The sequence below is a fragment of the Sceloporus undulatus genome, chromosome 9, assembly GCF_019175285.1.
Source record: "Sceloporus undulatus isolate JIND9_A2432 ecotype Alabama chromosome 9, SceUnd_v1.1, whole genome shotgun sequence".
NCBI classification, from domain to species: Eukaryota; Metazoa; Chordata; class Lepidosauria; order Squamata; family Phrynosomatidae; genus Sceloporus; species Sceloporus undulatus.
Genome location: NC_056530.1, coordinates 34,375,740 through 34,393,193, shown reverse-complemented (window position 1 = coordinate 34,393,193; position 17,454 = coordinate 34,375,740). Strand labels below are relative to the sequence as shown.

The 17,454-nt window shown below is 43.2% G+C and overlaps 1 protein-coding gene across 1 annotated transcript in view; it reads left to right on the top strand.

The window, feature by feature from the left end:
- HCN3 (hyperpolarization activated cyclic nucleotide gated potassium channel 3) overlaps positions 1–13,791 on the top strand; it is a 29,816-nt gene extending 16,025 nt beyond the window's left edge. Inside the window, 5 exon segments of the mRNA XM_042440774.1 lie at positions 339–557; positions 1,746–1,892; positions 4,066–4,306; positions 6,748–6,912; positions 9,316–13,791. Coding sequence (XP_042296708.1) covers positions 339–557; positions 1,746–1,892; positions 4,066–4,306; positions 6,748–6,912; positions 9,316–10,418 — 1,875 coding nt within the window. The 3' untranslated portion in view covers positions 10,419–13,791.
- Positions 13,792–17,454: the final 3,663 nt, after the last annotated feature.

Genomic DNA, 17,454 nt, shown 5'->3' with positions numbered 1-17,454 from the left:
ATTTTTCTCCATCTCTTAGAATACTAGAATTCATGGTCATCCAGTAAAATTGATGGAAGGTTATTCTGACCAGATATTGCTTCCCCCCACTGAATTTGCTTTTAAAAATAAGTTCACAGATGTTGCTAGCCCAGAGGGATTATGACAAGAGTGCCACTCAAAGCCTAAAAGAAGGAAAATAAACTATTTTACATTTCAAAAGTTTTCCCACTTAGTTATGTGAAGATAACTTCTAGCCATCTTAGGTGATACATGCCAATTTCAGCTTAAGCGAATGTATGGACAGCATGTCCACATTACTTGTCTTTCTGAAGCTAACTTTTTTCTCTTCCCTATAGAATGACTCTTGGGGAAAACAGTACTCCCATGCTTTGTTCAAGGCCATGAGCCATATGCTATGCATTGGGTATGGTCAGCAGGCACCTGAAGGCATGACTGATGTTTGGCTGACAATGCTGAGTATGATTGTGGGTGCCACCTGTTACGCCATGTTCATCGGCCACGCCACTGCACTTATTCAGTCACTGGACTCCTCTCGACGACAGTACCAGGAGAAGGTGAGAGAGGAGCCACAGGGTTCATCTGTTCTCAATGCAGAAGAGCTAGCATTTTCCAAAGTGCTGTGCTTAGACAGGGCAAGCCTATCTCTTGCTAGATCTTCTGCAGTAGTCAGTTTTTATGCATATAAGAATGTAAGAATTGCCATGCTGGACCAGAAGCCACCACCATCTCACCCTTTCCAACAATGGAGTGCAGATAACTGGCAAGTTCATAACACAGTGTGAAAGGAGATGACTGCTCCTTGGGTTTTTTTTATATTTGTACAGTGCAGTTAGGTCACATACCAATAATAAAAAAAATTCCTGGGAATTTTAGTTTGGGGCAGAAGACTTTTTCTGGATTTTTAAAATTGGATTTGGCTAACTGTGAGCCCATACAGACAGGCCAAAATAAAGCTGCTTTGGGTCACTTTGGAGATATACTGTTTAAATGATGTGTCCTAAGAGTCCAGACACGGTGCCAAAGCCACACTCCAGTCCTTAGGACTGGAGTGTGGCTTTGGCGCAGCTTCTGGTCTCTTAAGGTATGTGTCATTTAAACAGCATACCTCCAAAGTGACCCGAAGCAGCTTTATTTTGGCCTGTCTGTATGGGCCCACAGTTAGCCACCAGATTCTAAAATGGAGTGGGCAACTGCCAGAGACTAGGGTGCTGCATCAGTCTCCAGGTGACCTGAAGGGGGCAAACACATGGGGGGGGAATCTAATATTCGCCCCCAATCTTCCTCTAAAAGATGTGGGGGCATTTCATCACATTTTGGTTTCTCAAGTCTATTTTAGACCTAGGAAAGGTACCAACAGGAAGAGACCCAAGGGTCACTTCTTTGTTTCTTGTTTTAAATAAAGGCCTCTCTTGGACCTAAAATGGTAAAATGTGACCTCTCATATCCCTTAGAAGACATTTGGGGGATTTTCCCCTCCAAAATGTTTTTAGAAAAACAATATTCCTGGGGGCTATGTGTGGTCTACAGGCTACATTTTGCCCACCTCCGCCTTAGATCACAGGTCTCTTATGTGGCCACAGACTTGTTCTTATAGCTCCTTACACACATTTGTAGAAAAGAGAAGATAGGAAGGTTGCAGAGATAAGCTAAAACAGTAGCAGAGACCCACCCAAGCACTGGATGAAAAGGAGAGTTGTTGTCTGCCCATGCCATTAAATGCTGCCTCTTATCTCCCTTTCTAGTACAAACAAGTGGAACAATACATGTCCTTCCACAAATTACCAGGAGACACACGCCAACGGATCCATGAGTACTATGAACACCGGTACCAGGGGAAGATGTTTGATGAGGAGAACATCCTGGGGGAGTTGAGTGAACCCCTCAAAGAGGTAAAAGTCTGGGGAGGGCTCCATCTCTTCAGGAGGGAGGGTGGAGGAAACATAGATAATATGTGTGTGGAGTTTGAGCAAAAGCTAAACCCTGGACTCTTTGAAGTAATAGAGAAAGAAGAATCCAGAAGCACATGCAAAATATATTCTTTGTGGTGTTGTCGGGTATTTGGGTATGAGTACTAACTGGATGGCCAAAAAGACAAACAAATGGATCCTAGAACAAATCAAGCCTGAACTCTCCCTCTGAGCCAAGATGACTAAACTGAGGCTGTCATACCTTGGGCACATAATGAGAAGGCACGACTCAATAGAAAAGTCAGTGATGCTGGGGAAGATAGAGGGCAGTAAAAAGACTGCATGCCAAATGGATGGATTCAATCAGGGAGACTATGGGCCTGAGCCTACAGGAACTGAGCAGAGATAGAAGATGGGGGGGGGGGAGGTTGGAGACGTCTCGTTTCACAGGGTTCCCATGAGTTGAAGGCAACTCAAAGGCTGCTGACAACTACCCCAATTAAATACTATAAAGGCACCAGATCCTGTTGGATCTTGGAAACTAAGAAGGGTCAGGTTTAGTACTTGGATGGGAGACCACCACTGAATGCCAGATTCTGTAGGCTGTATTTCAGAGGAAGGAACTGACAAAACCACCTCTTGAGAAAATTTTATGAAATGTATAGGGGTCACCAAAAGTCAACAGGAGACTTGAAGGCTCATGCATACACACACACACACACACACACTGGCAAAAACCAACTGAACAGACAAATAATAGTGGCAAATAGAGCCAGTGTGGTTTTAATAATAGATTAGGACTCTGAGAAAAGGGTTTGAATCTCTGCTTGGACATGAACCTTGGACAAGTCATACTTCTAAAGCTAAGAGAGTAATGCCAAATCTCCTCTGAACCAATTGTGCCAAGAAAACCCCATGATCAATAAGATCACTTTATGGTTACTACAAGATATAGTAATCTAATCACCATCCATCTGCAACTGGCATCCTACTAGTGACATACACAGACACACATGCATGTGGCCAGATGCAAAATAATTACAACAGCACTGAAATCTCTCATGGACTTCAGACGCTATACAATAAGTCTGGGGTGGGAATTATAAAGCTCAGCCTTTAGGGCTGAATGCAGAACTACTACATTATACAGGATTGCAGCCTGTTAGTGTGCTTTACTTCTGGACGATAGTGCATTGAAAATCTGAATATGAAATCCTAATTTTGACATCATTCATAGTTCACCTTCTTCCTCAGGGACTCCAGAACTAAAGTGGGCAACTTTGGCAGGTTTTGCAGTCAGTTTTGGAGGGGTCACAAGAGACCCACTGTTGGCTGTAAATGATCAGGAAGTCACTTCTAATTATAAAGCTCTGTCCCTTGGGAAAGGCAGGGGATGGGACTAATGTGGACCTCCAGATGTTGCTGGAGTAGAAGAATATTTGGCTAGTGAGAGCCAGCACTGGACCCAAGACAAAATTCATGACTGGGAATCCCTTCCCTAAATTTATAGTAACAGACATTATATCCAGTCTCAGGGCTGTTGACATACCACAGTTCATTTTGTAGTGTATGGTTTGCTTTTTTATTGTCCAGGGTTCCAGAGGCCCTGAGATTTGCCCTTCTTCCCATCATCCTTAGCCTGGGAGACATACTGAGAGCTGCAGTCCAGCTACATCTGGAAGACAGCATGATTCGATTCTTACCCCTGCACTTAAGTAAAGCCCTGAACTTTGCTTTACAGGAGTTCAATTCAGTTCAGTTCATCTTCATTATGGTCATAGACAAGCACATTGCTTTAGAGGAGAATAATCACTTCCAAAGATTTCTAAAAGCATGTTTCTCTTTGCTTTGAAGTGAGCCACAATGATTGGTGGGGTCCAGGGGCTGAAAAAAAAGTGGGGCCACACATGTGGCAAGAGGGCTATATGTGGCCCAACCTTGTACTAAACTTAAAACCTCTGAAGTATAGGGGACTTCATCTTCCCACTAGCATACAAGTCAGTCAGTGCATGCTTATAAGTACAGAAACTTATGGCGTATAAACCTTCTGTTTCTCTCTGTGTGTTTCATACAAAGAGAGACAGCATCTGCTCATGTCAACTACTTGGCTGAAGGTTTCTGGTTTCCTTCCCTGCCCTTTGCATCCCTATCATAGGAGATCATCAACTTCAATTGCCGCAACTTAGTGGCCAATATGCCACTTTTTGCCAATGCTGACCCCAACTTTGTGACGGCCATGTTGACCAAGCTGCGCTTTGAAGTCTTCCAGCCAGGGGACTTTATCATCCGAGAGGGCACTGTGGGGAAGAAGATGTTCTTCATCCAACATGGTGTGGTCAGTATCCTCACTCGTGGCTCCAAGGAAATGAAGCTCTCGGATGGCTCCTACTTTGGAGGTAGGTTTTTAGAACAGAAACAAAATTTAGCACCAATTCTGTGTGAGAGGGGACAAATTGGTGGTGTTGCAGGATTTCACTGTGGTTTTATACATTTCAAAGGTCTTTATGAAACTCAGAATCCACCAATACCTGACATCACTAGGATTGGTGTCACCTGGTGTGGGGACTCATGGTGTCATCCCCCCAATTGACCTCCTCCCATACCACACCATACAGAATCTTTAATAAAATAATTCTGTACTAATGTTACGTGTAAATCATAATTTCCGTATATCACTCAATGTAATGGCAATTGTTGGGACATAAACAACTAGCAAAATTAAAAGTATACCTTTAAATTACAATGTCATATGCACAGCCTAAATGTATTTATATTTACATAGTTCCATGTGGTCAGAGTTAAAATTTGGTAAGATGTGATGTTTTTAAAGAATAATTTAAAAGAGTAATTAAAAAACAAACACTTGAGGCTTCTCCTTTCTCAGCCTCATTCATGCGTTCTCTTCTGCTGAGCTCCAGAGTTTTAAAGGGATTCAGGCAAACACCACAGTTCATTTCTGCCAAAAGGCAAATATTTGGGGGGCAGTGGTCTCACCAGGTGTGGTCCATATCTCCACTCAACCCTAATGACACCCCTGCACCAACACAAGATCAAAATGTTCTTTAAATCTGAAGAGTGTTTAGATCCTTGCTTGATCCTTACATATAACAAATACACCCTGTATTTCCAATGTTCAGTTTGTAAAAGCTGTTTCTTATGTAGCCGAAATGTGATCATACATACATACACAAACACACTGATATGACAGAGTTATTAGCCAACTTGGAGAAACCCTAACCTTTTCTGTTACAGCCCCCTGTAACAGATCAGGTCCTGATCAGGGCTACCTCACCAAAACAGGTTCAAGAGTAGTAAAACAAAGGGACTCGACAGACAGGCGCTTTGTGCCGGCCTGGGCCCAAACTAGGAGTGCCTGGGGGCTGAGCCTTAGTAACTCTACCGCACACCCTGTCTGCCATCATTGCATACGCCCATTCATACGGGGCACACGATGATGATATCTGCACGGCACAGTGCTGAAACAGCACTGCACTGCACTACGCAGATGTCATCATTGTGCGCAAGCCCCCAGAGGTCTGTTTGGGCTCTGACATGGCTGCACCCACACCAAAGCCCAAATGGAAAGAACTGGCTGGTGAGCAAGCAAGAAAGGGATACAACACCCTTTCTCGCTTGCCCAGCAGCCACACTAATCTAATTTATAAGGAGCAGCAAATGGGGACAGCAAGGACCAGTGGTGTCACTAGAGACCACACTGGGTGACACTACAAGTGCGAGCAAGAAAGGTATAATCCCATTGGGTGACACCCTTTCTTGCTCACCTTTGTGGTGACACCCAGTGTGGCCTGTACCTGCTAGTGACACCACTGGTCCTTGCTGTTCCCATTTGCTACCCCTTATAAATTAGATTAATGATAGAATTAATACAGAAATTACAACAGATATTTTAGCATGTTACATGGGCCAAGTATGGTTAATAAATGCCTATTAAAATGTGTGATATTTCATATGTTTAAAAATATGTTAACTGTCTAAGTTGGAGACAGGTCTTTGTATTAACTGGGCCTGGTGAATGCCTGGTAAAGGAATGTGGGGGAAGATTTTTTCCTTTTGCCACCTTGCCAGGCATTTGAAGGTCAGTGGTTAGCACAACCAGGCTCAAATTCAGGTGGGAAAAATGGAAAACATCTGAAGAAGTAATTGTTTCGAGCTGGGTGTGTTTTGCTTGCCAATTTTGAGGGGTGAAGGTGAGGCTTTCACCTGCTTTTATTTGATGTATGTGTGCTGGGTTTTCAATTCTTTCTAAAGATGCCTTACTAGGTGGACTTTTCTGGCTTCTCAGTAAAGCTTTCTGCTAATTCTCAGAGGCCTAATTGACAGTCTGTGGAGAGTTACCACTAGTTCTGACACTGGGTAACATTGGGCAAGTCATTCTTTGTCTCAAAGGAAGGCAAGGGCAATTCCGTGATAGGCAGTTGTTGTTGTGTACCTTCAAGTCATTTCTGACATATGGTGACCCTAAGGAGACCCTATCATGGGGTTTCTTGGCAAAGTTTGTTCGGAGAAGGCTTGCTGTTGCCTTCCCTGGAGGCTGAGAGCATGTGAATTGCCCAAGGTCAACCAGTGGGTTTCACGGCCAAGTTGGGAATTGAACCCTAGTCTCCAGATTTGTAGTTCAACACTCAAACCATTATGTCATGGTGGCACTACAGTTAGGGCCACCAAAACTCAGCAATGACTCAAAAGGTATGTAAAACAAGAAGTAGCTTTTGGGTGATTGTATTTTCCAGAGAGACTTTTCTCCCAGCCTTGCCCTGCATGTGAGAATGTGCCAAGAGATTGGTCCTGATGTTTTTCTCCCCATTTGCCCCTGTAGAGATCTGCCTCCTCACTCGTGGTCGGCGAACTGCCAGTGTACGTGCTGATACCTACTGTCGCCTCTATTCGCTTTCAGTGGACAACTTCAATGAAGTCTTGGAAGAGTATCCCATGATGCGTCGGGCCTTTGAAACTGTAGCTATGGACCGCCTTGACCGCATAGGTGAGGAGTGGAGCCAGAGCCCACTTATGAGCAAGGAAGAAATAGGGTATTAAGGCAGTGTGGCATCAGGGGAACATGACATCAAGTGAATGTGACATCAACTGGCACACCAAATCACTGAGTAAAGTAGGGCTGGAGAAAATATGGGATTCATGCAGCCTCCAGACTGCAATTTTGTGGCTCCAAAGCCCCTCAATATGTAACAACCCTCCCACCAAAGTCTTCCTTTAGAACCCTATAGAACTCCATCCCTAAATTACTCTCTTTTCACCCATGTCCTTCTCCAAATGTCAACTGGAAGTGACATGATGTCACTTCTGGCCATCATTTGGGAAGATCATGGATGAGAACAGAAGTATTTAGGTGCACAATTGTGGGGAGCCAGTCCATAGGAGAAGGTCAGGACTGGAAAATTGACCCAATGTAGTTACCTACCCAAGCAAAATCATAGAGTTCATATTACAGTAGCAAGTGATTAGTTGGCATCACTGGCTAATGTGAGGCCCATATTATTCCCACTGCTCGCTTGGCTCTTATAAGTATCTGAGTATCATTGTAGTTGTCTTCCAGCACATATGTGTGTCAGCAAAACAAAAGTAAAAGTTTCAGTCTTACCCACTGAGAGCAAGACAGTCTTGGGCCTCTTAGGTTCTAAATCCAGCTCTGGGGTATAGGGCTTCACCCTCTTTCCCATGAAGCCATTGTATAATAGTTTCCTGGTTACTGAATGGTTCTTTTCTTATTTTAAAAGGCTGAGCTGCCTCTCCTAAGGCTTAGTGTCTGACAGTAAGAGCTTTATGCTAAAATATATTGCCATTTTGGGTCTCATCAGAGCCAGATCCCAGAGATGGAGCAACTACTTTGTATGCAGGTCCAGCTTTTTTCTGTAACTACAGAAAATTGTAGCCAGTTAATATAGACCAATCTTCCTTCTAGGTACAACTCACATTGCCCCCAGCCATCACAACTGTTTTAGATGAGGAATTATGAGGACTGTAGTTCCATATCTCAGAAGGGTGCTGGATAGGGAAACGCTGGTATAGACAATGCTGAGCGAGCTAGTATTCATTCAGTATGAGGTTATCTATGGTTCAGTGCAGAACTTAGAAAGTTGTTCTTACAAAGTAATTAGTTACAGTTTTTATCAATTTACTTAGTTACCTTTATCATTGTAATTTTAAATAGCGACTCTGTATTATTTGTGAAAAGTAAGTCAAGATAGTTCCTTTTAAATTACTTTTAAAAACTGTATGCTATTAACCACTGGGTTACAAAACATACTGTCCTCCCACCTCGTTGTTGTCTTAGCACTCATGACAGAACAAGAGCCAGCAGGAGAACCTGGTGGTATTCCCCCCTCTGCCATTTATTGAGGCCATACCCCAGAACTATAAAAATAATCAAAACTGCTATAGTGTAGGAGTGAAGTTACTCCTCATAGAATCATAGAATTGGAAGGGACCACAAGGGCTGTCTAGTTCAACTTTCTGCCTTGCAGGAACACACAACTGAAGCATTTGAGAGATGTTTATCCGTTTAAAGACCTCCAAAGAAGGAGAGTCCACCACCTTCTGAGGCAGTCTATTCTACTGTTGAACAGCCTTTACAGTAAAGACATTCTTCTAAACATTCAGGTGGAATCTCTTTTCATTTCTTGTAATTTAAATACATCAGTTTGTGTCTCATCTCTGTAGAGCAGAAAATAAACTGTCTCCCTCTTCTATCTGACCCTTCAGATGTTTATAGATAACTATCATGTCACCTTCCAGTCTTCTCCAAGCTAAACATCCCCAGCTCCCTAAATTGTTCCTTATAGGGCTCAGTAGTTTCCTGCCCTTTGACCATATATGTTATACTCCTCGGGACACATTTCAGCTTGTCAATAACCTTCTTGTACTGTGTCACTCAACTTTTGTAATGTAATACTTCATATGTAATACTTTAGTTCATGGGTAGGCAGCTGCGTAGGAACCAGGAATCAGTGATGTTGTATTAGTTCTGGTCATCATTTTGTTCAAGTCATGATTGAAGAAGGAGAGTCAGGGTTGGTTTGGAGATGTGGGAGATTTTTCTCACAAATTTGGGGGGAACTGTTGGGACAATTTTCAGATGAAATAGATCTAAAAAAATGAATAGTACTTTGTGGGCTTTGGGGTACAGGTGAAGGAAAGGGTTCAAGAGCCACAGACACATAGACAGAGCCACATACAGCCACATTTTCTTCACCCTAGATTTAATTGCTGGGGAAAGAAATCAGTTACTACTACTGCTGCTGCTGAAATAAGTAATTATTTTGAACTGGTTGCTTTTAACCAGCTCTGTGTTTCTTTACAATACCATAGGCGTCTTCCGCTCTTCTTTGTGGATGCCCTCTTTTTCATTGTCATTTTCCTCTTCCCCAAGGTAAAAAGAACTCAATCCTGCTGCGCAAGCGCTCAGAACACAGCTCCAGCACCATAAACAACGAAATAATCCAGCAGATTGTCAAACACGACCAGGACACAGCCCACAACATCCAGGACCTCCAATCGGTGATGGCTGGCCGAGAACTCAGTTGCAAGCCAGTGATCTGGGAACCACTAGTCCATGCCCCACTGCAGACAGCTGCAGCCACCACCAATGTGGCCATTGCCTTGACGCACCAGCAGAGCATCGCAGCTCACATCTTCCTGCCCTCTTCCTCTGTCTCCAGCCCTCTCTCACCTGATTCTGTCCTCATTCCACGCCACCCACGGCGCTCCCAACCCAGTCTGGGTGGTTCCCGGCCTTCCTCAGTCAGCTCTCCTGCCTCAGGGACTCAGTCTCATTTTCAGACGCCAGTGGCCGGGTCCCCTTCCTCCCCCATGGTCCAGTCTGCATCACCTTTCGAAGGTGTTGGGTCCAAGGGAGGCCCTTTGGGATCGGCCATTCCTCGCCCAATCCAAAGGGGAGAACCTATCACAGGAGCAGGCCAACCTCAACTCTCCAAGTCCCGTGGCACTTCAGTCTCCACCTCACTCCTACAACAGCCAGCCACCAGCCCTTTGTCCATACCACCTGGGCAAACTCTCCATTACAGCCTCTCCCGAGCCACTGGATCGCACATCTCCTTGTTCTTGCAGCCTCAACAGTTGGTGAAGCACCGGAGCACGCAAGGCCTTTCAGTGGGCTGCCTCACCCAGGATGTACGCGCACTTTCGGCCTCCCAGCCCTCCTTGCCTAATCGGCTCACTCAGCAGGTGGACATAGGCTCTTCCAAGTCAGCCAGGAAGTCTGCTGGGAATCTTACGCATCGTTCCTCTCCTTCAGTCCCAGGTCTCTTAGCCAAACCTCCCACTGACCCTATGGGGCAGCCTGCTCCACCCCAGCAGGTGCCTTCAGGTTCCAGCCGCTCAGTGAGTGGAGCCAGTACCCCACAGTCCCCTGCTTCAACACCCCGACATCCCTCTGTCCCTTCACGCAAGGGTTCTGTGGCATTCAGCCCTGATGTGGACATTGGGAAACCTAAGTTCACATCCAACATGTGAGGTCCACAGTAAGCTACAGCTGTAGCTCCTGATGCAGGAAGGAGAAAAGCCAGCCTATAGGAAAAGCAGGCCTTGAGGGCTCAACCAGAAATGTGTTGGATGGGGAGGATACACACATGGAGCATATACCACCACTGGCAAGCTATCAGGCCCAGAAGGGAGTGGGGCAGGCCTGGCCATATCTGAGTGGAGAGTGGGGGGGAAAGCCTCACAGAAAGCACAAAAGCACCTTGCTTCCCAGTCATTCCAACTGCAGCAAGGCATTCTCCAAAAGCTGAGCTAAATCCTATCTGTGTCCAAGGTTGGAGGAGAGCTAGGCTGACAGCCCCTCAGTCAGTCTTAAGTGATGAACCTGCCCTCCTGTGGGGGGAAACACATCTCTACTTCAGAGGTAGTACCACTGCACATTCCTGCTAAGCCTTCTTTTGAGGGTGGCTAATGGGTTTTGCCTCACAGCTATGTCTGAGGTCCTCAGGACCTGTCTTAGGGGCCTACTGCTTGTGGTGGAAGGGCACCATGAAGAGCAAGAGGGTAGGTTTTGACAAAGGAACCTAGAAAATAGAGCTGTTCTAGAGCCCCTCTCCATCAGAACAGCTTGTGTTTTTAACATGGAAGACCTAGCTGAAAAACAGGCCTAACAGCCCTCAACATAATCAAAGGAGCTTATGTTCACATACAAAAAGTGCACCACAATCTATAGCTCTGGGCAAATGACTTTGAAAACACCCCTTGACAAGTGCCCCCCTCCATCCCCTTCCCTTTAGGAATATCTAAAGATATTTCTCCCTGTCTCTGTCCCGAAATTTGTGCAATATACATCTACAGATGTCTTGTGTGAATGTAACAGTAGAAACCCTGGTTCCATGGAAGAACCAATGAGCATTGGTTTGCCCTGTCTCCCAGTTCTCCCAAATCCATTGTTCTGTCTAACCCAGAGACCTTGGGTTGGTCAGCCAAACCTGATCTTGCTACTACTGCCATTTGTTCAGCTTCTTTGATGGGCTTGGGACATTGGGAGTACCCCCCCAAATATATATACCATCAGATGGTACACTGTGGCTTCTCCCCAATCCTGTCTCAGGTAGCCCCCTTACTTGAAGGTACACAATTGTCTACCTAGAAAGGCCAGTGTGCAGACTCCTCTAGGGATTGAAATGTTGACTTGAGCCCTAGCTAACTGAAAACCCAGGAATCACATATACTTCTACTTCACATTAACAGAGCTAAAATCTGCTGCTGCTGCCTGGGTCCATTCACTGGAGTTGTGCCCTACAATTTTTTTAAACTCTCATTTAAATTTGTTCATTGAAATGATGGATCAATGAGCTCTGCATACATTTGATTCTGGGGAAAAAGCCATAGTTTTAAAGGGAAAGCAACTCTGTTAAAGTTTCACCTTAGATCAGAAATATGAAACATGCTCCATAGGTGGGATGTGGCCCCTGTCAACCGCCCAGTGCTGACTGTGGCACCTAGGGGCCAAAGTTTGACAGTGCCCTATCCATTTTAAGTGCCACCACTGAAATTTGTCTAGGAATGAAGGGAGTCATAGTCCCCACATTTCCAAAGGGGACCATATTGGGGAAGGCTGATCTCACCAATTAAATTTATCGACAAATGCCAAACAGCCATTCTCACATCCAATACTTTGTAGTCTCCACTACAGAGTAGTCTCTCCTGGACTAAGCCACTTCTAATGGCAAAGGAGGGGATGCGAGTATGAATGTTTCTCCTAAAAATGTTCATTTGATTGCATTGTTTTAGGGAGAGGATTTTTAACTTACCTTTGCCTCTGCCATTCCTACTTTCCACATAAAGAAGGTGGTTTGCATTTTAAAAATCATTGTGATTTGTAAGTACAGAAGAGTGGTTAAAGTATGTTAAGGCCCACTTTATCATCAGTTAACAATTTTGTGCCTGCATTCTTTGGACCTGCATTGCAGTTAAGGCCACTTAAATGCACATTAGTAACTTCTTAACACATTTAAAAGATTACTTTGTACAATGTGCTAGAAAGAGCAGCAGATGAGTGCACAGTGTCCTCCATCTTCAGTGTAGGTTTGTGAGAACTGTACAATTATAAATGAGCATTGATAAAGGTGGCAGTTATCCCTGGAATGAGGAAGCAAAATGTGTATGAAAATATTGGATATGTTCTCCTGGTTCTGTTTGTCTCTATATTCAGAGGAAGTCCTTCCTGGATCCTTCCTATAACCCAAATTGCAAAAGAGTAACCATTTAGGTTTACAAAATAGGTTTGTATGCCAGTTTTGTTTTGCAGGTTCTCTTTATTATGTTCTGCACATCTTGCAGAGAGTGAATTCATTGGGAAGTGTTAGACTTCCACCCTCCTTTCTATATGAGTGGCATATCATTGAAAGAGAAATAAATCTGGACTCAGCCACCTCACTCCCACTGTGGGTACCTATCAGAAATGCCCATCATCAGCCAGGAAGGGTCATAACAGGGTAGCAGAGTTCCCTCTGCCCACTCCCCTACTTGTGCCTAAACAATGCCAGTGCTGGTGGAGGGTGTCTTTTGGGTCCGGGGCAGCCTTCTATCCAGAAAAGCCAGCACCCCGTCTTCCCTTTCTTATGGGAGCTCCAAGGTTCTGCTCAACTTCTCCAGGAACCAGCTAGTTTGCAATGTGCACTGTGTGGCTCTGCCAAGTGGCCAAATTTTATGTGTCAAGGTGTTGCTTTCTGTCCTAGACATATTAATGATTTAGGGCAGATTAGTTGCCCAGAGCCTTTCTAGATTTCTCCTTTCTCTGATCTTTCCCTCCAATAGTTCAGCCATTTCTCGGTACAGTGCTTTTCTTTCTACTACCAGAGTTTGGTGCAGGCCACAACTGGAGGCGGGAGGAGGCATCTGTTCTGATTTGTCCGTCATCCCCAGAAAGGGGAAAGGAAAAGAAAGAAGGGATTTCTGCTCCAATCGGCAAACTCCCCCTTCCTCTAGATTGCTGCTAATCTCTCCCTCACCCCCAAAATAGAGATGGGTAGAGAAGTAGTAGATATTTGTTGTTTTGCTTGCTTGTTTGGTTCTTGCAGGATGTCTTTCAGATTAAAGTAGACCTCTGGTAGTTTAGACTGACCTGGCAAGACATCACTATGAGACGTGCTGCAGAGGGATGTGCCAGGACTGCCTTGATGCTTTTCCCTTTGACCCTCATAGCTCCTCTGGCAGGAGCACTTTGTTCAGTCATCGTCACGTAGGTTCAAAACATTCCAAAACATCTTGTTTACAATCAATCAATACAATTTATTGAGTAGCCCAAGGGCCGTTTCAAAATACTAGTAACATAATAAAAAGCAGTAAAATGTAAATACAGTGCACTAGGTGCAATAAACCTCCATACAATATAAATACATATGCATAACCTAAGCGTGCACCAGAACATGCACTACTTGTCTACAGCTTATGTATATCTAAAAGATATACAATATGTGCTAAAGGATATACTAGTAAACAGATAAAATAAAATAGTTAACAATTAAACAGTAGTATGTAAGATAGTTACCATAGGGAATAAAACAGAATTAAAATTGGAATTGAAATGGGAGGCAAAAGTAACATAAAATATCCGTCGACATATATCAAATCTGTTCATCCCCCTTACAATTAACACCAATCATTCCAACATATCTAGATCTCAACAGCGATGCTTTATGAAGGAACTGAGCTGTAGCAATAGAGATTTTTGAATCTTGTCCACTCATAAAGTATGATGTTCTGATGTGGGTCTCCCAGTATATTGTTCGTTTAATATAGGGATGAAGATATTGATCCCTTTCTGCTTGGTACAAATTACAACTAAACAAAATGTGTGCTAGATCCTCAATTTCATGATCCCCACAAATACAAATTCGTTCGTTATAAGGGATACCCTGGAATCTTCCATGTCTTACCATGGTATCAAGTTGGTCGAATCTTGCTCGGGTAAATGCCTCTCTGAGATGTTTAGGGATCTGTATTTTTAGATAGGATGGCATTTGAAAGGACTGTTTGTATTGGCTCAACCATTTTAAATTGCCTACCCTACTGAGTGTGGCTATATCTTCTTGAGCTGCAATGTCCAAAATTCTCTGTCTTGCACCCTTTCTTGCTTGATCATTCATAGTACAAGCTACAGGGAGGCCACAGCTCTTTATAAAGTTTAACAGTTGCCAGGACCATGTAGATTGCAATTGAGAGTGCAACTGTTCTAATAAGCATAGTCTAGGAAGTCTGTTTGGCTCCATTTCGTTAATTTTACACCAGTAATTGAACACTCTGATTTTAGCTTGAGAGCAGATAGAATAAATTTCTAATTCCGCTCTCACAGCAGCTGCTGAGGTCCTTTTATCTACTCCTAGGATACTTCTCAGATGTTGAGACTGGGCTAGTTCTGCTACTGTGGTGGAATTTAGACCCCATACTTCTGCTGCATATAAAAGCATAGGTGTAACCTTAGCTTTGTATACATTAATTATTGGGGCTAGGGAGCCTGGGTACTTGTTGACTTTTAGTTTAAGAATGAGATTCATACGTGCCTTTGTTCTAAGTGAGCTTTTATGGTGATGGCATGACCAGGATCCATTCTCATTGAATGTTACACCAAGATAGGAAAAGGACTTTACTTGTTCAATTGGTTCACCCTCTAACTGCCATCTGTGTCTCTGCTGTCTTTTACCAAAAACCATTATGTTTGACTTAGATTTATTAATGGTCAGAGAATTATTCTGGCAATAACAGCTAAGTTTTCTTAACAGCCTTCGTATACCAACTTGTGAATATGATAACATGATCATATCATCAGCATAGAGCAAGATGTTACAAGAAGTATGTAAAACACAAGGCATATGGAGTGCTGAGTCCTTCAAATGTCCTGGTAGATCGTTTATATACAAATTGAATAGCAAGGGGGCTAATAAGCACCCTTGTCGTACCCCTCTATATGTGTCAATTCTATTGGATAAGGCTCCATTTAACCCAAGTCTCACTTTCAGACAAGTACCAGTGTACAGGGCTTTAATTAGTAACAGCAGTCTCCGTTCTATTTTAAGGTCAATCAGTTTACTCCAGAGGATTTCTCTATTCACAGTATCAAAGGCAGCTGACAGATCGATAAAGGCAGCGTATAGATGTTTTCCTTTGCTAAGGTATTTGGCAATCATATGATTTAAAATAAAACAATTATCTATGGTGGATCGATTTTGTCTAAATCCCGCTTGCTCTTCTGTTAGGATGCCCTTTTCATTAACCCAACTTTCAAGTTTATTCAAAAGGAGCCTAGAATAGATTTTGGCTACGATGTCTATTAAGCTGATAGGCCTGTAATTACAGGGGTCATTATTGTTCCCCTTTTTATAAATGGGGACCACTATTGCCAATTTCCAGCCAATTGGAACCTGGCAGGTATTATTTATATGTGTGAAGAGACCTGTCAGAATAGGCACCCACCATTCACTAAATTGTTTAAATAATTCTGCCGGTAAAAAGTCCTCCCCTGGGGCTTTATTGTTTTTCAGCCCATTAATAATAGACAAAGTCTCTTCTTCTGAGTCTGGTGACCAAGGAGGCAGGAATTCGATAGCTAGGGAATCGGCGCTTAAATGCTGGGTTTCAATGGAGCTATTTAAAGCAAATAACCCTTGGAAATAATTTTCCCATTCCTTAGCAGGTATAGGGATATCATATGGGAATCTCCTTTCCTTTAGAATTCCTCAGACAGAATGCCAAAATATAGCTGAGTTGTGACTTTTAGCGGCTAACTCTAAACCTGTCCACATTGATGAGGCATAATTTTGTTTCTTTGATTTTATTAGTTTTTTGTATTCCTTTCTGAGGGACAGCATCTTAGCTTGTACCTCACAAGAGGAACTCCGCTGTGCAGACCTCAGTGCTAACATCAGTATCTTTTTCATTACTCTGCATTCTATGTCAAACCAGGGAGAAAAACCTTTCTGGTGACTTTTACCCACAAGGTTGGTTGTCAGATGACACTTCAGTGTTTGACATATGTTAGTAAATGCATTGGTAACAGATGGCCATTCTGCTGAAGATGACTGAATTATATTAGCCCAGTTATCTATCTCTTCTAGTTTAAGGCTCCCTGCTATTGCAGTGGTATCAACCTTAGCCCATCTAAGTCTGCCATTCTGCCTCACCTCTTGATTATTTACGATCCAACTGTTTTCCCTACAACTTGGTCTTCGATCTGACGAGCCCCGAAATTTTACACTCACAGGTTGATGATCACTTTCCCCTCTTAGGTGGACGTCTATCTCAGAAAACATATCAGCCTTGTTTCTTGAAACACAGATAAGATCTAACACACTACTGGAATTATGTGCATGGTATGTATAGGGGTATATATATCTATCGTCCTCATCTTTGCCTCCCAGAATTTGAAGACTGGCTTTAAAAATTAGAGAAACCAAGGACAATCCAGCACTATTACATTTGTTATCTCTAGAGCGCCATTGAGGATGATTATCAAAGAATTCATTTGTTATATTATTCTTTTTAGCAAAATCATGCAGGGAAGGACCTACTTTGGCATTAAAGTCTCCCAAAAGAATTATTATAAAACGAGGGTATCTGATTGTTAGTTCATCCATAAGAACTTCTAAACTTGTCCACAAGTTGGTATTAAAGAAAGGAGATGAAATAGGAGGAATATATACATTTATCAATATCACTTCTAAAACCTTGTATGTGAATTTAATAACTAAGAAATGAGAATATTTATCCCCATTATATAAAATCTCAGCTTGCCAGTGCAAATCTTGTTTAATAAGAGTGCAAAGGCCGCCAGAAGCTCTCCCTTGGTTTTTTAATTTTTGGGCAGGGATATCCCAACATTGAAAGCCCGGGAGTTTTAATGGTTCATCCTCTGCAGTTAACCAGGTTTCCTGAATAGCAACAACATCAAATTTAGAAAGAAAACCCACTGAGTCAGTGTTCACACCTTCTTTCCAACCGGCAACATTCCATGTAACTATTTGGATACTATCCTTATTACCAAACTGTTCTAAATCAGGAGAGGGGA